Here is a 20,527-nt window from a genome sequence, read left to right on the forward strand (position 1 = left end):
CATTTGCTTGTCTGTAAAGGATTTTATTTCTCCTTCACTTATGAAACTTAGTTTGGCTGGATATGAAATTCTGGGTTGAAAATTATTTTCTTTAAGAATGTTGAATATTGGCCCCCCACTCTCTTCTGGCTTATAGAGTTTCTGCCGAGAGATCTGCTATTAGTCTCATGGGCTTCTCTTTGTGGGTAACCCGACCTTTCTCTCTGGCTGCCCTTAACATTTTTTCCTTCATTTCAACCTTGGTGAATCTGACAATTATGTGTCTTTGAGTTGCTCTTCTTGAGGAGTATCTTTGTGGCGTTCTCTCTCTGCTTGGTGGGCTGCACCCACTCTCCTGCACTCACTGTCCTGCACCCACTGTCCAACATGCCTCAGTGAGATGAACCCGGTACCTCAGTTGAACATGTAGAAATCACCCATCTTCTGTGTCACTCACGCTGGGAGCTGTAGCCTGGATCTGTTCCTATTTGGCCATCTTGGGACTGCCTCTCTTAATGATGTACCTTAACTAGAAATCCTAGAGCAAACCAAATCCAAAATTAGTAGAAGAAATAATAAAAATCAGAGCAGAAATAAAATCAGAGATGAAAAAGGAGATATTATAACTGATACTGTAGAAATTCAAACGATCAACACTGGATACTATAAGCAACTGTATGCCAGTAAGTTGGATAATCTAGAGGAAATGGAAAACTTCCTAGACACATACAACCTCCAAAGATTGACCTATGAAGAAATCCAATATCTGAACAGACCAAAAACCAGTAACAAGATTGAAATCATAATAAAAGTTCTCCCAGTGAAGAAAAGCTCGGGATCCAGTGGCTTCATTGCTGAATTCTACCATTTAAAGAAGAACTAATACCAAGTCTACTTAAACTATTCCAAAATATAGAAGACGAAGGAATACTTCCAAATTCATTTTACAAGGTCATTGTTACCCTGATACCTAAACCAGACAAGAACACATTGAAAGAAGAAAGAAAGAGAGAGAGAGAGAAAGAGGGAGGGAAGGAGGGAGAGAGGAAGGGAGGCAGGCAGGCAGGCAAAAGTACAGGCCAACATCTGTTGAATATCAATGCAAAAGTCCTCAACAAAATACTAGCAAACTGAATTCAACAAAACATTTAAAAGATGATTCATCATGACCAAGTGAGATTTATCCCAGGGTTACCAGGATGGTTCAACATTCATAATTCAATCAGTGTGATTTATCATATCAAAGAGTGAAGGACAAAAAAACATACGATCATTTCAATTGATGCTGAAATAGCATTTGATAAAATTAAACATCCTTTCCTGATAAAAAACCTCAACAAACTGGGGATAGAAGGAACATACCTCAATATAGTAAAAGCCATATGTGACAGACCCACAGTTAGTATCATACTGAATGGGGAAAATCTTAGCCTTTCATCCAAGCTCTGGAACACAACAGGGATGTCCACTGTTATTCAACACAGTACTGGAAGTCCTACCTCGAGCATTTAGACAAGAGAAAGATGTAAAGGCATCCAAATGGAAAGGAAGAAGTCAAATTATCTTTGTTTGCAGATGATATTATCTTATATTTGGAGGTATTTTGGGGTATAAGAGCATGCCTACAATTTACCTTTATTGGTTAAGAAAACAAAATGTGACCGGGCATGGTGGCTTATGCCTGTAATCCTAACACTTTGGGAGGCCAAGGCGGGTGGATCACCTGAGGTCAGGAGTTTGAGACCAGCCTGGCCAACATGGTGAAACCTCGTTTCTACTAAAAATACAAAAATTAGCTGGGCGTGGTGTTGTGTGCCTATAATCCCAGCTACTCGGGAGGCTGAGGCAGGAGAATTGCTGGAACCCGGGAGGTGGAGGCTACAGTGAACTGAGATCGCGCCACTGCACTCCAGTCTGGGCGACAGAGCGAGACTCTATCTCAGATAAATAAATAAATAATAAAATAAAAATATATGTTTACCTAGAGAGATAGCTAACACAAATGTAGTAAAATGTTAGCATTTGGGGAGTCTAGGTGCAGGGTATGCAGAATTTTTTTTACTCTTCTTGTAAGTCTGAAATTATGTTTAAAAAAATAAATAAATATGAGTTCTAACTCCCTCACTTACCAGCTCTGTCCTCATGTTGAAGTCTTTATGCCTCACTTTCCTCATGTGTCAAATGATGATCATAAAGGGACCTACAATATAGTAGTATTATAGGTATTAGCTTAGTTAATACAGTAATGCCCTTAGAACACTGACTGGCACACAGTAGTGCTGCATTAAGTGTTTGTCATTCTATCTTACTTCATGCTCTTCTTCCCTTTAAAACCAAAGTTTTTGAAAGAACTATCTGCAACAAGTTTTATTCATTTACGTCAAACTCCCTGCCCATCACAGTTGGATTTTGGTTCTCCCGCACTTCATTCACTATGCCTTTTCCAAGGTTGCTATCTCCTTCTTTCTAAATCCAATAGATACTTTTCTGTCTATATCTTCCTTGATCTTTTCTTAGCATTGTACTACACTAACTACTTTGTCCTTTTTGAAATAGTCTCTCCTCATGGCTTCTGTGATTTTTCTCTTCTGGTTTTTCTTCAAACTCTTCAGCTGTTTCTTCACTATTGTGTTTGCCTTTTACTATGCCTTTTCCTTGAGTGCTGGTTAATGTTTTGCCAACTGATGTCTATAATAAATGCAATTGTAGTTTAGAGATGAGTATATTATTTCCTTCTTTGAAGGTGGGTTAATCTGTATTCTCAGTCTCTTCAGAGGGATCATTTTTGTGTAGTCAAAGGTAATAGATCACAAGATTTAGAGCCTACCAGTCAAGACCAATTTTAAATATCTCTGGTTGCAAAATTGTCTTTCCCTTAGGGTGTTAGTAAATCTTGCAGGGCAGTTACACATTTATCTTAAAGCTGAAAAAAAAAAAGAAAAAATAAGGCTTACAGGAGTCATTTGGCATCTGAGCCCTCACTCTGCCTCTCAGCAGAGAGTTACTTTGTATTCATATCTCTTCTTATTGTTGATTCTAATCATCAAAGCCAAGACTTCTCATAGAGATTATTTATGAGAGATGTAAGGGTTAAGAGAGTACTTTGAAAACCAGATGACTTGGATTCACAGTTAGTCCGTACCTTTTACTAGCTTCGTGAACTTAAGCAAGTTACTTGACTTCTCTATGCTCCAGTTTTCTCATCTGTACAATGGGGATCATAGTACTGACAACCTTAGAGCTCTGTTGGGTGGAAAGAATGAGTCAATGCATGTGAAGCACTTAGAACAGTGCTCAGTGTAAGCTGTTATTAAGGCAATATTCACTGTTTTTGAAGAAGACAGACTATAGTAAGATTTTAATTTTGTAAGCTTTCTTATTGCTTCTTTTATATTTTACTTATTTAAAATAACTTCTGTAAAGCATATCATTTGCCAGGCACTATTCTAATTACCTTCAAAATACAAATTATTAATTTTTTAATAGCAACACTTCAAGGAAAGTTCTCTTAATATTCCTATTTTATATTTGAGAAAACTGAGGCACAAAGAGGTTGTGTAACTTGCCCAAGGTCACAGAGCAGCAGGTCTGCTTTCTTAACCAGTGCATTATGCTGTATCTCTTTTCCATTTATAATCTATCGGTTTAAAAATTTCACTTTATTTTTATTTGACAAATATTTAATTGTATTAGTCTATAGGGTCACCTGTTCCTTTTCTGTATTCAGTTCACATACCTACTCAGTGACCATGCCAAGGTTTTTTTTATTATTTCCTTTTGCTTCCCTCAAATCATTGACAACTTGGGAATTAGAGTGACATGATCAATGTTTACCCCAGTGTAGAACAGATGTTTGACATTACTTTGATGGGAAATGAGAGGATAAGCTTTTTGTCTCAAAGCCACTGAAATGGACATCTAGCATTCCTATCCACCAAGCATCAAAATTCAGTCATGTCTCTAGTCATTGTAACAACTATAAATACCCCTGCTTATATTTAGTTATTTCCTACAGAAGTGATACAGCCCCCAGGAAGAAACACTTGTCTAACCAATAACTAATGAACCAGCACAGAGAACTCTAGATGGAAGAAGACAAAGAAGAGAGATATATAGGTGACTATATATTTACACATGATTATGAGGTTGTTGCAAGAATAATTGCGATTTTTACCACAATGGCAAAAACCGCAATTCTTTGCACCAACCTAATAAATGTATAGCAATAGACTAGGAATGTCTAACCAAAGTGCTAATTCTGAACTCTTGATAAAGAAGGGGGCATTCTAAACCTAGAACTAAAAGCATTGAACAGTCGGGAAAACTGAGGGATGAGATAAAATGGAGGTCAGAATAAAAGAATTTTGAAGGTTTTATAGGAGGAAGAGAGTGGAGAGAAGTGAAATTATTATGATATTCTCATCTTGTGTTAAAAAAGTAGTAAGGTAAAAATAATTATCTTGAGGTGAAAGCCATGGGTTTTAGTGGGGGAAATAGTTAATATCTTGTTTACAGGTAATGGTAGAGAAATATGTGTCTGATTATGAGAAGGAAATAGGAGTTCTGTATCCCCAGACTTCTTGTGCAAAATTTAGTTAAAACCTATGCTAGTAAACTTGTTCTGGTCCTGTTTAGAAAGGAAGAGGTAATTAGGGCTTCAGGAGAGTGCAGCTGCTATACATGAAACCTGTAACAGTGTATGAGGCCTGTATCTGGCAAACCCTAGGCTTTCTTGGGTGAAAACTTTCTTCTATTTGAGTATATTCATGTCTGGGGATATAAAAGATACTTTCGATGTGTCAACTTCCTTTCTCTCTCTCTCATTCGCTCTCTTTTCTGTTTTGTTTTTTTTTTTTTATTTTTTTGTTTTTAATGGAGTCTTGCTCTGTCACCCAGGCTGAAGTGCAGTGGCACAATCTCAGCTCACTGCAACCTCTGCCTCCCAGGTTCAAGTGATTCTCCTGCCTCAGCCTCCTGAGTAGTTGAGACTACAGGCATGCGCCACCATGTCTGGATAATTTTTGTGTTTTTTGTAGAGATGGGTTTCACCTTATTGGCCACGCCGGTCTCACACTCCTGACCTCAGGTGATCTCACCTCCGCCTCCCAAAGTGCTGGTATTACAGCATAAGCCATGGCACCTAGCCGATGCCATCAACTTTCTCAACAGTTGCTGGACTATAAGCCAGATAAGTACGGTCTTACAGCTCTATATAGCAAAGCTTATTTTTTTCAGTTTTTGTTTTTCTCAGAAGATAACTATTAATAGATATAAAAGTATGGTGGGAATTCAGTATTCACAAAGGAAAATAAAGGAACAAATAGCAGTTTTATGAAGCCAGAGAAAAAATAAGAAGAAAGAAAACATATAAAATAAATAATAAATATTAAAAAATAATAAAGGTGGAAGAAATAAAATCAAATATTTCTCATCTTGAATATGAATGGACTGAATTTTCTCATCAAAAGACAGACTTACCAAGTGGAATGAATTAAAAAAACTAGCTACAGGCCATTTATAATTAAAGCACCTTAATCAATTGATAAAAGTTGAAAATAAGAAGGTAAGGAAAGAGATATTAAGCAAATATGAACAAGAAAGTGAGATTCACAGTTAATTAAAAGCATTTAACAAGATAAAAAGGAACATTATAAAATGAAAAAAGGGTAATTTGTAAAGAAAGTAATAAGCACAAACCTATTTGCACAAAATATATGGCAACCAAGTAAATATGTAAAGAAAAAACCTATTCAAAATATGAGGAGAAATTGATAAAATAGTTACAGTGTGTGACTATAATGTATTGCTCTCATGTTGGATATTCCTAATAGACAGATATAATAAGAAAATTAAGTAATCAAAAACTTACTTAGTAAATATAGCTAAAACCTTGTATCTCTTGAACAGATAATAGCCACTTTTAGGAGTATATCCATTGAATATTTTCAAAAAATCAAGAACGTATTTAGGCATAAAGAAAACTTAAAGATTTTGCATTCTTTGACCTTAAGCAATGAAATTAGACTTAAAAAATTTTAAAGGATACCAGACCAGTTCAAAGTAAGAAATGTACTTTCAGATTAAAGAACGTGTTTAAAGAAGAAATGCAAACTTTTTTCTAAAGCCCAGGAAATAAAATGCTTTATTTCAAAATGTGTGGGACATGGCTAAATTTATAAAGATCACCATTTGTAAAGTATAGGGATAAAAAAATAAATAAACAACAAATCAAAACATAAGAGGGATCAACGTTGATTTTGTAAAATAGGATACAAAAAAATGTATAAGTTGAAAAGTACATATTAAATCTAGTCTTTTGGAAAGAAAACGGAAAATTCCCTTCTAATTATTATGAAGCAGAGAGAGGTAGCAACAGTAGACAAATCTGGAATATGATAATAAAAGAAATTAAAATATTTAAAGCTGCATGGAATTCTGTAGCACACATTTGAACTTTAGGAGAATGAAAAGCTGGTAATTAGTTTTTACTGCTCATCTAACGTATCTGAGGAAACTGAAGGCTTGAAGTGGGACAAGCAAGGAAGAATCAAAACAATTTGTTGTGCAGAACCCTCAAAATGGTCAACCACAAGTTACCCCAGGAGAAGGTGGTGAGGGATGTAGCAGACATAACTTCAAAGTCAGGAAAGAAGAATGATTGTATCCCCAGAATATCTCTGTTCCAGTCAGGATAGCTATTTATGCAAGAACAATGGCCATGTGGAAATAAAAGCAGCATTTTATTAATCTGACCGCGTACCTGATAACTCCTAAACGTAGGCAAGCGATTCTAAAATGTGAGCCTTAAAATAAAAGCCTTAAATGAGACCTCTATCCTCCTGAATCTCTACCTGTTTCACCATCAAACCCAGAAATGTCGTTCTAAAACACTGCAATTTTAGGAAAAGCCAGTCTGTCCAATATCTAAGGACAAGGGGTCAATAATGAGCATGTTTTCCCTCAGTGCCTGAGCCACTTTATTAGGGCAGAATCCTGGGTCCATCTTTCCTCTGGAAGGAGAGAGAACAGAAGTGATAGCAAGACCTCTTCCCACCTGGCCACCTTACCTATCCTTAAAAGAAGAGGTGAAAGAAGTGAGAAAATGTCCCACTACACATGGGTGTGGGAACAGGCAAGAGGATGGCCTGGATTTGCCCTGAAAATCTGGCCCTTGGGGAAATGGCAGGAGGCACTAAGGGAGCCGTTGCACAATGTGGCAGACAAACAGAGGATAAAGGAATAATCCTTCATCTGATTAATAAGTAAATGTGACCCCAATGAGGTAAAGTTATTTGCCTCCTTGATATACACCATCAGTGTGGGATCAGATCCAGTCTCAATAGCTTGCTGGCCAGTATTCTTCCTAGTTTACCACACTCATTTTGTCGCTGCCCCATGATCCAGTGTGAATTTTGGATTCAGATTTGGAGTTCTGATCCTAGTTCCACCACTAACCAGCTGTGAGATGTGGGCAAGTTTCTTAACCCCTTTGTTACCCTAGTTTCCTCATATATTTAGTGCAGATCATGGTAGAGCATACTTCATAGGGTTTTGGTGATGAATGACTGAGAAAATATGTAAAGCTCTCAAAAACAGTGCATGGCACATGGTGAGAGCTCAATAGATATTAGCTATATAATTTCTTTTAAAAAGAGAACACAGATTTTATCATATTCAGGACTTTGTTTTCATTGGTTATTTAGTTATAATTGAAAATATAAAAACTAAAGTTTGAATGTATTTTACATTTTGAATTCGGTCAAATCAAATAGATTTATGTCTGTAATACAGTCAACTTACATGTTCTGATTGCGAGTATTCTGTCCTTTGGAGTTTCCTTTGTTTATGATAAATACTGGTTTTGGAGTCCTTCTAGAATAAAATGCATACTCTCAACTGGGTGTGGTGGCTCATGCGTGTAATCCCAGCAATTTGGGAGGCTGAGGTGGGAGGATTGCTTGAGCCCAGGAGTTTGAGGTTGCAGTGAGCCATGATTGCACCACCACACTCCAGCCTGGATGACAGAGCAAGACTCTGTCTCAAAAAACAACAACAACGACAACCACAAAACAACCAATGCTACCTGTGGATTGCTCTAACAGGATTTCACATAATGTTTAATGGTACAAATGAGATTTCATGTCTTCTGTAAAAACTACTGAGTCATATTGAAAGAGCACTTTGTATCTTCCTTGCCCAGATGCCTCACAGGATGCCTGCCATTTCACAAGTTACCCACCCTTTCTCTGACACCCCATTGTAATTCAGGCTTAGGCTTTAATGCATATTGAGTCCAGATACAGAGTATTAGATCTGATTTGCTGTTGGTATGCAGTTTGCTTAGATGTCTACTGATTTTGCTTTTGACAAATTTAAATAAATGAAATTGATGTTTTTGTAGGGTTTACTTTAGACTGTTGCACTGTGCAGTGGGCTGGTGTTGAAACACAATAGCTTTTAAATTGAACTGCTTATAGAGTGATCTGTAAAATCTTTCTAGATGTCTTTCTATAACTGCTGTGGTGGGCTAGGAATCATTATTTGTTTTTGCAGGCAAATTAATGGGTTGCGGTGGCCGTGGAAACTGCCTTCTAGTACAAGGTTTGAAAAGTGCATTTAATCACTTTCTCAGGGCATTTAGAATAAAGAATCAGGAAAAGTCATTTACAATCCAGTTTGTCTTTGAGAGTATTGAAAAACAGAGCTTCATAACGAAAGTATTATATCATATGTATGACTGTGTGTGTGTCTGTGCCTGTGCCTGTGTCTGTGTGTGTATTATTAGTTTGGCTTTATTTCAATGTTCCTATTTATTTTATGGTTAAAAAGACCATAGGGAACCAAAAGTGACTAATTTACTTTTCTGTTTTTTGAGACAAGAGTCTCACTCCATCACCCAGGCTGGAGTGCAGTGGCACGATCTTAGCTTACTGCAACCTCTGCCTCCTGAGTTCAAGCGATTCTCATACCTCAGTCTCCCAAGTAGCTGGAATTACAGGTGCATGCCAGGTTAATTTTGTATCTTTAGTAGAGACAGGGTTTCACCATGTTGGCCAGGCTGGTCTCGAACTCCTGACCTCAAGTGATCCACCCACCTCAGCCTCTCAAAGTGCTGGGATTATAGGCATGATCCACTGTGCCTGGCCTCTAAAAAGTGACTAATTTTCTTACTTGCCTTTTTTTCAGTTGCTTCAAATCTTTGAAAGTAGTAGCTATGAATTCATAGTATCAATGGTGTATAAATGAGAGTCCTATTGCTTAATGGGAAGAGAAAGGGAAAGCTGGAATCCAAAAATCTTAGTATTCTGATCCCATCCACCTGCTCACAAATGTTCTTTGTCAGTTTCCTAAGTTTTGTAATGAAATGTCATCACCAAAAGTTTGGTATAAGTATATTTATATTGATATTGTTTCTTGTGGTGAAGTTAGTAAGTTTTAGAAATTTTTAGTTGGGGTTTTTATTAGTTTAGTTCTAAAAACTTATAGATCTTATTCTTACCACCACCTTGAGATTTTTATTGTGAGCATTATGATTTATTGTTTTTTAATATTTTCGAAGAGTTGTGTTTTAAATATATGTATTATGAGGGTTTACAGTATTCCAATATTTTTATTTTAATTTTAGTATATTCATGAATATAAACAATCTCTTTAAACATTACTTGTTTTTGGGATTGTCTTTTTAATTGCAAAAGACCGTTACCAGAAGAAAATTACTTAAAATGGGGTAATAGATTATGATATGTCATAGAATTCTGATTTTTATACTAGCAATATATAATAAAATATTTAAGAAAAATAAATCTAGCATAACTGAAATCTGAAGTTGCACATATATTCTTATTTAGAACTACCTTTCATTATGGCAGGCAACTTGAATTGCTCTATACTGGAAAATTTAATGTACCACTCAATTACTATTCTTTAGCCCAATTTAAAATAATAGATTGGGAATAAAGTCTTAATGCAGTGTAACCTTTGGAACATCAGAAATAACCTCTTTTCTTTCCAGAAATCAGTATACAGTAAGGGCATCAGTTTTATCACACTGTATGAATAGATTTGTAATAGCACTTAGACCTTTTTTTAATTGCATAAGTATATGGATTTCTTCTGTCTCATCCAACTTAGGCTAAATAATAATTTAAAGACATGCTGTTATTTTAAAATATATACCTTTTTATTTAGAAGCTTTTTTGATCATCTCGTTCTGATTCTAGTGAAGGACTCAATATTGTAATTTAATATTTTTATGTAATTTTGTAATTGAGTGTTTTGAAAAATTTTGCAATGGTAGATATTGTGATAAAATTTTGGCTATGGAAAGGTCCTTATTCTCACTTTTTTCTTTAACAGTCATACTGTGTATAACCATGAAACTACAGAAAATATTAGGACTTTGCAAAATTGTAAAAGGACTTTATAAAAAGAACGTTATCTTTCCTCGTGATGCCATCTTTTAATGATAGCTGTCAGCCTTTTCACTTATAAAAAACAAATTTTCTGGGTGAGGTGAAAATGTTCACTGAAATTAATTTACACACCCTCTCAAATTCCTTTTGGAATAGGGGAGGATACAAATAAGCAAATAGTAATAAAACTAATTTGCATACTCTAAATTGTTAGTCTTAATGGTACTGATGGAAGGTTTCCAATTTGTCACAAAGCAGTGACTTTTAAGAAGATAAATTATATTGAAATGTACTTTATTTAAAAATATAATGCCAAAATACAATATTGGACAGATTTATCCCTATTTCTTTTGTTTACCAAATAATCGACCAGGATTTATGATTTTATAAGCAGACCTTGATGATCTTATCAGTTTGATATATTTTCAGTGTTGTAGATGCTAATACATAAAGAGCAGAAACAGTTTTGATTTGGAATCATAGTACTTAATTGATCTGTTTCTTTTTCTGTATTATCTATGGGTTCTCAAATGGGCTTTGTGGACCACCTGACTCAGGAATCATCTGTGGTGCTTTTTAAATTAAAACATAGCTATCTGGGCCCCACCACAGAAATACTATTTTGGAGCTGATCCCAGGAACCTGTCTTTTTAGTAAGAACCCTGGGTGATTTTTATGGGCATTGCGGTTTGGGAACTGCTGCTCTAGAGCAGGGGTCAGCAAACCATTTCTATAAATTGCTAGATACTCAATATTTTTGGCTTTGAGGACCTTATGGTCTTCATTGTAACTATTTCTGCCATTATAGCACAAAAGCAGCAACAGATCGTGGAGAAACAAATAGGTATGAGCAGACAGACTTGCTTCCAGAATTTGTTCGTCTTTGGATAGAATCTAGATTCTAGACCATTGGTTTTTGCTCTATGAATATTTTCTAAGATATTCTTTTCAAAATCAATTTTAATGAGATTTCCTATGTGTTTATTTTTTTGATAACTGAAGAAAATTCATAAATACAGGAATAATTCCTAGATATACATTAGATGAATTAATAGTTGTAAAACTTTTTTAATAGTTAAAACCTTTCCTATGTTAATATTAGAGTATGATTAACTTACTTCTAACTATGTAATCTGCTTCTCATATTAGGTTCCTGTTGCTAGAGCAAGTATTCTTTGGCTAATTGGAGAAAACTGTGAACGAGTTCCTAAAATTGCCCCTGATGTTTTGAGGAAGATGGCTAAAAGCTTCACTAGTGAAGATGATCTGGTAAAACTGCAGATATTAAATCTGGGAGCAAAATTGTATTTAACCAACTCCAAACAGGTGAGAGGCAAATGTTAGTCAACCTATCTAATACGTACTTTCCTCTTCACTCTGATCAAACAGCGGAGGTCTGTATCTTCATTAGTCTGACCATTCAACAATTCCCAGGTGCCTGTTTCAGGTTCTATGTTAGATGATGCTAGTGCAAAGAGATGACATTCTATAGTCTAGTAGGAGAGAAAACATTAAAAAATGAAATAGTGTGTGGTAATGCTGTAGCAGAAGTATTGACATACAATGGAATTCTAGAGGAATTACTGAAAGTCTGAAGTAGATGCGAGGTCAGAGAAAATTTTATAAAGGATGAGACTCTTGACTAAGGGCTTGTAAGGAGTGATTTACTGTACAGAAAGAGGAAAGCACAGGGTCAGAGTCAAGAAATAGCTTGGTGTTTCTGGGAAATTTTTTAAAGGTGAGTCCAGAATGGCAGGTGCAATGGTCTGAAAGTTTATATCCCCCAAAGTTCATGTAGTGAAACCTGATCACCCATGTGATGGTATTAGGAGGCAGGGCCTTTGGGAGGTGATTAGGTCATGAGGCTGGAGCCCTTATAAATGAACTTTATGATCTTATAAAAGAGATTCCTGAGAGCTCGCTTGCCACTTCTGCCATGTGAGGACACAGCGAGAAGGTGCCATCTGCGAATTAGAAAATGGGTGCTCACTAGACACCCGAACTTTGGGTACCTTGATCTTGAATTTCGCAGTCTCCAGAACTGTGAGAAATAAATTTCTATTATTAATTATATTATTAATAGGCTTCCCAGTTTATGGTATTTCCTAAAGTAGTCCAAATGGACTAAGACATTTTGCAGTTTGAACACATGGAGTGGCTTGTATGCTCGAAGTAGTATGGACCTTGTCCTGCAGAGGAAAGGGAAGCCACTGTTAATAGTAGTATAATTTACCAGATTTGCAATTTAGAATATTCATTTTTTAAGTCCATTGACTTTTTGAGCAACTGTTAATAAGAGGGATCATTTTTGCTTCCATGTATGAAATAGGGACTTTTCCTATATCTGAATTGCTATTCTCTGTGAGTGGACTTACCTGTTCAATATAATTGAAAAAAGATTCTTGCTCATTTGCAGCTAGGCTTCTTGGGAAGATTTATGCTCTGTGTCCTATCTATTTTTCTCTAATTTTCGCTTTTTCTCTGACTCTTACTTTTGCCTTTGTGATTTTTTCCCTCCACATCCCCTCTCTGTCTTTGTATTTGTCCCCTTCCCCAAAACTCCCTCTGCCTAGATATCTCTCTGACATCCTTCATCCCTTCAGTGCCCCGCCCCTGTACTACAGTCCAGTGTGTTTGTCATTCTCTCCTTTCTCTTCCATCCCTGTTTGTTTCTCTCTTTTGTATTTGCTGTGTATCTCTATATGTGTCTCCCTCTTTGTCTGCCTTTCCTGGTTCCCCATAGACCACACTTATTTTCTAGTAAGCTAATGTTTGCCTTTCAGAATCCTCAGGTCGATTCCTCAGATTCATTTCTATGTGGTTTGGGATTATCTTCATCCCTAATCGTGATATGAGTTATATTATTATAGCTTTTGCTGATTCATCTACAAGATTTGTAACCAGATAATTGCAAATAATGGAGCATATTTCCATGATTTAGATTTTGTCTTTAAATTTTAAGTCGTCTTTAAAAGGAATCAGTTAATCCTTTCCAAGTGTCTGTAGATTTCTTCATACATTGAGATACTTTCTAAAAACTGAGTAAAGAAAGACCTATGTTTGCTGTTGAGTTTCATGTTTCTTGATAAAATAGAGGGATTTTTAGCCTGGAACTCCGTGGTATTTACTAAAATCCTGTGGTATGGCGAGGGTTAATATAATACCTAGACTGTTGGGATTTTTTTCTGTCTTGTTTGGCCGCTCTAAATGTATGTAGCTTATGTATTATTGTTAAAGTAATACCAAAATTGAATATCAATCAAGACTTAATCGAACTAAGTAAAGCTTCTTTCTTTGACCCTTTTCTTTGTAACTGTGAATAACCAATAATGAAATGTAGTACTGTTTGTTTAGGTATTGTAGAGCGTGTTTCATGTCTTTTTATTCAGTGAATTTGAAGACAACTAGTTTGTACTCAGGTTTTTTTTTTTTTTTTTCTTGACCTGTTTTATTAATGGCAGTTTTGGAGCTCAGTTTCTGAAGTGTTTTTTTGTTTTTGTTTTTGAGACAGAGTTTCCCTCTGTCACACAGTCTGGAGTTCAGTGGCGTGATCTTGGCTCACTGCAACCTCTGCCTCCCAGGTTCAAGCAATTCTCATGTCTCAGCCTCCTGAGTAGCTGGGATTGCAGGCATGTGTCACCATGCCTGGCTAATTCTGTAGTTTTAGTAGGGGCGGGTTTCGCCATGTTGGCCGGGCTGATCTCGAACTCCTGACCTCAAGTGATCTGCCCACCTCAGCTTCCCAAAGTGCTGGGATTACAGACGTGATATTTTATATTTTAGAATGATACTTCTAGAAAACTATGATAGGCTTCACCAACCAGTGGTGAAAACACAGTGATTTTTTAAAAATCACAAATTTTTATGTAGCTCATTGTTTTTAAGTGATTAAATATGAAAATAGATTAATAGTGTCTTGAAGAGTTGAACTCTGTTTTTGAATATTTCTCATTTCTCAAGAAGACGAGATTGAGATAATTAATAACTTCTTTTTTTTTTTTTTTTTTGAGACTGAGTCTCGCTTTGTCACTCAGGCTGGAGTGCAGTGGCGCAATCTCAGCTCAGTGCAAGCTCCGCCTCCCAGGTTCACGCCATTCTCCTGCCTCAGCCTCCTGAGTAGCTGGGACTACAGGCGCTGGCCACCACACCTGGCTAATTTTTTTTTTTTTGTATTTTTAGTAAAGATGGGGTTTCACCATGTTGGCCAGGCTGGTCTCGAACTCCTGACCTCAAGTGATTCTCCTGCCTTGGCCTCCCAAAGTGCTGGAATTACAGTCGTGAGCCACTGCACCCAGCCTGAAAATTGGTTTTAAAGAATGGTTTTAAGCACCGTCAACTTGACAGAAATTTTAAAAATTATGTAATCCATTAGATATAAGACAGACTGAAATAATTGTTTTGACTGAATTATTAAAAATTGTTTTCTCTACTTACTTATTTTAGCCATCTTTAAAAGTAAGGTAGGGAGAGTTGGCTACAGTGATGAGGAGCTGGTTTGCCATGAAGTCTTGATATTTATTTGTAGATCTGAATTCCCAGTGGCCTAAATACCTCAGTGAACATTTCTATAATTTTTATTGAATTATTTAGGGTTATAGAGAATGTCTAAATTGATTTTTATAAGACTTAGCATATTGCATTTATTTGTATGTTCGAAGAATAATCAAATAACAAACCTCTTTATCTACCTCAAAGTATTTTTGACCTAATATAAAAAATAATTTAAAAATTAGCAGTCTGTTTTCAGTATATCCTAGACTGTCCCTACTATAGAAAACAGCTTTAAACTCCAGAAAAATACAAGAAACAAATGACTTTCTGAAGACACAGAATAGTAAAGAAAAGCAAGAGAATCTGGAGGGGAATTCATACTTAGAAGAAGGAAATGGCACACAGTTATTTTCCCTGTTTTTATGGCTTTTATCCTGAGGACAGTCTGCAGTTGGCACTGTGCACAGTGGCTAGACCTCCAAAAGGAAATGCAAAGTCCTTCTGGCTTGAGGAAGTAGAGAAGAGAGTTCAGGAAAGCTACAGACATTGGAAACTTAAGGAAAAATAGTAGAAAGGAGAGAGCCAGTGTAGGACAATCTAAAACTCTGGGAGTAATTGTACGTAAGTTTTTGGCTGGTGTCTGAACTACACTTGTGCAGGGTGGATTCAGAGAAACACAGCTAGGAATTAAAGAACCAAGCTGAAACTTGAGGTGTACCCAAGAGACAGACTTTGTACCTTGAACCCCAACCAAGTTAATTACCTGCTAAAACAAATGAAAATCCTGTACTCATTCAAAGAGTTTAACATAATGTCCAGAGTCTCTAAAATACATAGCATTCTTAATGTCCAAATGTATCTTGTATATCCAAAATTACTCAACATAAGAAGAACCAGGATGGGGAGTTATTATTTAATGAGTACAGAGTTTGTATTTGGGAAGATGAAAAATTCTAGAGATGGATGGTGGTAGTAGTTGCATAATACGGTAAATAGACTGGATTCAAATCGTATTATGCTACTTACTACATGATTTTGGACAAATCATATAACCTATCCAAGATTTCATTTTCTCATCTGTAAAATGGGAATTATTATAATATAGTCAGTTTTGCTATATTGCAACATGTATGCTCCTAAAATCATTGTGCTTTACAAAATCACACAATAAAAACCATAGGAATTATTAGAAAAATGGAGTTAGAGTCGCAACACTCAAAAACTGTATTGATGATATATTTTTTAGAAAGGAACCTAAAAAAAAAAAACAGGAGTACAATTTTACATGTGTTAAATGGTTAACAAATAAATACTACAATGATACTGCTCTTCATATTTAAAAAGACATGAGGTTTGCTTATGGAAGAAAGGTTATACTTGCTAAGTGGTAGAAAGAGGGTTAATCTGAAATTGGATGGAAAGTTGTACCTCCTAAAGAGCATGAATATGACACATAACACATGTAGATGTTAACCTCTGAAGTACTTGTTTGAAGTATGTTTTGTGTATTCCTACACGTCTCTGTTTAGCTGGGTGCATTTTTGTGGCTTTAGCTAGTATTTCTTGCAGAAGAAATCACCACAAAATTCATGTTATGCCCAAATTGTTCCCTAATATGCCAACTGAGTTGGAACAAATACACATTTTCAAAACAAGCATTAGAGCAGAACTGACTGTACCTACCTCACAAAGTTATTATGAGGATAACATGAAACAGTTCATGTAAAATGTTTAGATTTCCTTGCACATAATAGTGCCTAGTTCATTTTAGTTATCCTTCTTTTGTAACCCTCGCAAGTAACTGCTGTATTCTTCTTAGGGAATATGATGATTTACAGTAAAGAAACTAGTCTAGTTACTGAGAAAAACTGTATTCTTATTAGGATAAAAGCACTGATTTTGGTTTATCCTACTGAGATTTTCTAAGTAAGATGCTGGAATCCCCCCGCCCCTCTTTTTTCTTTTTTTTAGTTTGTGAAGAAAAAAATGGTTAGAAATAAATATAAATAAATATAAAGAGTAGAAAACACTCAAATTACTCCTCACAGAGGAGTAATTTCACTTTTATGTGGGGAAAGTATGTGAGTAATTTCACTTTTATGTGGGGAAAAAGTTGAAAGACTGAAACCAGTTGAAGTTGCTGAAATCTAGAGCCGTTAAGGCAGTATATAAAGATTTAGCATGACTTCATTGAAATAGTCTACCGAAGTTTGAGGAAGAAAGGTAGAATTTAATTAAACTGATTAATAACAATTTAAAAGTTAATGAATAAAAGATGCTTTTGTTTTTAAACTCTGTCTAATAGTGTGTCATCTTTGAAATGCAGTGATAAGTGCCATAAGTTAATGTTTTTCTTAGTTCATTTTTATTTTTGGTTAGGAAATACTGCAAACCTATGGAAAAGTACCTAATGGCATAAATACGTATGTGTATATCTACCACTAGGATTAAGTTGATATTCACATTTGCCTTGATTGATTGATTGATTGTAAGGTGTGTAGAACTAGAACCTCAAGCTTCTGTTCATACCTTCCTTTCTTCCCGTTGGTAACCACTGCCACCTTGTTGGTATGTTTCTTTCAATCATCCATGTTTTATATTTTTATTATATGAATATGTATCCATAAGCAATGTATAATTGTTTTTGTGCATTTTCAAATTTTACATAAGTAGATATTCTACTTTATGTATACATTTGCAACTTTTTTTGCTTAATATCATGTTTTTGAAATATGGATATATGTAGATACAATTTAATTACTATCTCAGTCTGTCAGACAATTAAGTTTCTACTTTTCTGCTATTAAAAAAGAAAGTGCTTCCTTGAGTTCTTTTTTATTCTTAGTGAGAGATTTTGTAAATCACACTAATGTTTTAGGGATTCCTCCTAAAGTTAAAAGCAGATTCTCTTTTGCCCTGTGATTCAGGTCTTTGGAGAAATCTTCCCCCAAAGCCTCTTTAATGTGATTTAGTGAAAGGAGACTTACACACTCTGCGGTGACATCTCTACCCTTTCTTTGATATGTTTTCTTGGCATTGAAAACCTCAAGTAAATATAACATAGCAAGGAAGACCTTACAGAAAACTTTTCAAGTTGACAAAAAAGTGGATACTATTAAATTCAGAAATTCCATCCCAATTCACATAAAGAATCCTGTTTAGTCATGAAATTAAGAAACTTGTTAGGGCCGGGTCTGTAATCCCAGCACTTTGGGAGGCCAAGATGGGCAGATCATCTGAGGTTAGGAGTTTGAGACCAGCCTGACCAATGTGGTGAAACCCCATCTCTACTAAAAATACAAAAAAAATTAGCCAAAACGTGGTGGCACATGCCTGTAATCCTAGCTACCTGGGAAGCTGAGGCAGAAGAATTACTTGAACCCGGTAGGCAGAGGTTGCAGTAAGCCCAGATTGCAGCATGGCACTTCAGCCTGGGCAACCAGAGCTAAACTCCGTCTCAAAAAAAGAGAAAAAAAGAAAGAAACTTGGTTAGATGGAACGACGGTACTGCTTTAGGTTTGCCTCTGGTATAAGTTAAAAATTCCACGTAGAGTTTACTTCATTTACCAAACACATTTGTTGGTATCATCCCGTTAAAAAAAAACAACAGTTTAGAACCAATATAAATCTTTACTATGCCGAATGCAGATGTCTGTGTCCTTTTTATATAATAGTAAAGATATTAGAACTATAGTATTAACAGTAAAATATATATTAGGACTACATTTTAAGAGACCTTTTTAGTTATTTGTATTACTTACAATCTATTAGAAGAAAGTTATTTTTTGAATAAATATTTACCAGTTTATTGTCAGAGTATTTTGAGAAGTCTTTTAAATAATGAATTTCTTTTTTTTTTTTTTTTTTGAGACTGAGTCTCGCTTTGTCACTCAGGCTGGAGTGCAGTGGCGCAATCTCAGCTCAGTGCAAGCTCCGCCTCCCAGGTTCACGCCATTCTCCTGCCTCAGCCTCCTGAGTAGCTGGGACTACAGGCGCTGGCCACCACACCTGGCTAATTTTTTTTTTTTTGTATTTTTAGTAAAGATGGGGTTTCACCATGTTGGCCAGGCTGGTCTCGAACTCCTGACCTCAAGTGATTCTCCTGCCTTGGCCTCCCAAAGTGCTGGAATTACAGTCGTGAGCCACTGCACCCAGCCTGAAAATTGGTTTTAAAGAATGGTTTTAAGCACCGTCAACTTGACAGAAATTTTAAAAATTATGTAATCCATTAGATATAAGACAGACTGAAATAATTGTTTTGACTGAATTATTAAAAATTGTTTTCTCTACTTACTTATTTTAGCCATCTTTAAAAGTAAGGTAGGGAGAGTTGGCTACAGTGATGAGGAGCTGGTTTGCCATGAAGTCTTGATATTTATTTGTAGATCTGAATTCCCAGTGGCCTAAATACCTCAGTGAACATTTCTATAATTTTTATTGAATTATTTAGGGTTATAGAGAATGTCTAAATTGATTTTTATAAGACTTAGCATATTGCATTTATTTGTATGTTCGAAGAATAATCAAATAACAAACCTCTTTATCTACCTCAAAGTATTTTTGACCTAATATAAAAAATAATTTAAAAATTAGCAGTCTGTTTTCAGTATATCCTAGACTGTCCCTACTATAGAAAACAGCTTTAAACTCCAGAAAAATACAAGAAACAAATGACTTTCTGAAGACACAGAATAGTAAAGAAAAGCAAGAGAATCTGGAGGGGAATTCATACTTAGAAGAAGGAAATGGCACACAGTTATTTTCCCTGTTTTTATGGCTTTTATCCTGAGGACAGTCTGCAGTTGGCACTGTGCACAGTGGCTAGACCTCCAAAAGGAAATGCAAAGTCCTTCTGGCTTGAGGAAGTAGAGAAGAGAGTTCAGGAAAGCTACAGACATTGGAAACTTAAGGAAAAATAGTAGAAAGGAGAGAGCCAGTGTAGGACAATCTAAAACTCTGGGAGTAATTGTACGTAAGTTTTTGGCTGGTGTCTGAACTACACTTGTGCAGGGTGGATTCAGAGAAACACAGCTAGGAATTAAAGAACCAAGCTGAAACTTGAGGTGTACCCAAGAGACAGACTTTGTACCTTGAACCCCAACCAAGTTAATTACCTGCTAAAACAAATGAAAATCCTGTACTCATTCAAAGAGTTTAACATAATGTCCAGAGTCTCTAAAATACATAGCATTCTTAATGTCCAAATGTATCTTGTATATCCAAAATTACTCAACATAAGAAGAACCAGGATGGGGAGTTATTATTTAATGAGTACAGAGTTTGTATTTGGGAAGATGAAAAATTCTAGAGATGGATGGTGGTAGTAGTTGCATAATACGGTAAATAGACTGGATTCAAATCGTATTATGCTACTTACTACATGATTTTGGACAAATCATATAACCTATCCAAGATTTCATTTTCTCATCTGTAAAATGGGAATTATTATAATATAGTCAGTTTTGCTATATTGCAACATGTATGCTCCTAAAATCATTGTGCTTTACAAAATCACACAATAAAAACCATAGGAATTATTAGAAAAATGGAGTTAGAGTCGCAACACTCAAAAACTGTATTGATGATATATTTTTTAGAAAGGAACCTAAAAAAAAAAAACAGGAGTACAATTTTACATGTGTTAA

The 20,527-nt window shown here is 35.7% G+C and overlaps 1 protein-coding gene across 2 annotated transcripts in view; it reads left to right on the forward strand.

The window, feature by feature from the left end:
* The window catches only part of AP3B1 (adaptor-related protein complex 3, beta 1 subunit), a 318,221-nt gene that overhangs the window by 164,790 nt on the left and 132,904 nt on the right, over positions 1-20,527 (forward strand). For both annotated transcript variants that reach the window (XM_011959213.1, XM_011959211.1), the window contains exon 15: positions 11,541-11,717. In XM_011959213.1, the coding sequence (XP_011814603.1) occupies positions 11,541-11,717 (177 nt within the window). The remainder of the gene's footprint in view (positions 1-11,540; positions 11,718-20,527) is intronic.

Source organism: Colobus angolensis, unplaced genomic scaffold, assembly GCF_000951035.1.
Source record: "Colobus angolensis palliatus isolate OR3802 unplaced genomic scaffold, Cang.pa_1.0 Scaffold49, whole genome shotgun sequence".
NCBI classification, from domain to species: domain Eukaryota; kingdom Metazoa; phylum Chordata; class Mammalia; order Primates; family Cercopithecidae; genus Colobus; species Colobus angolensis.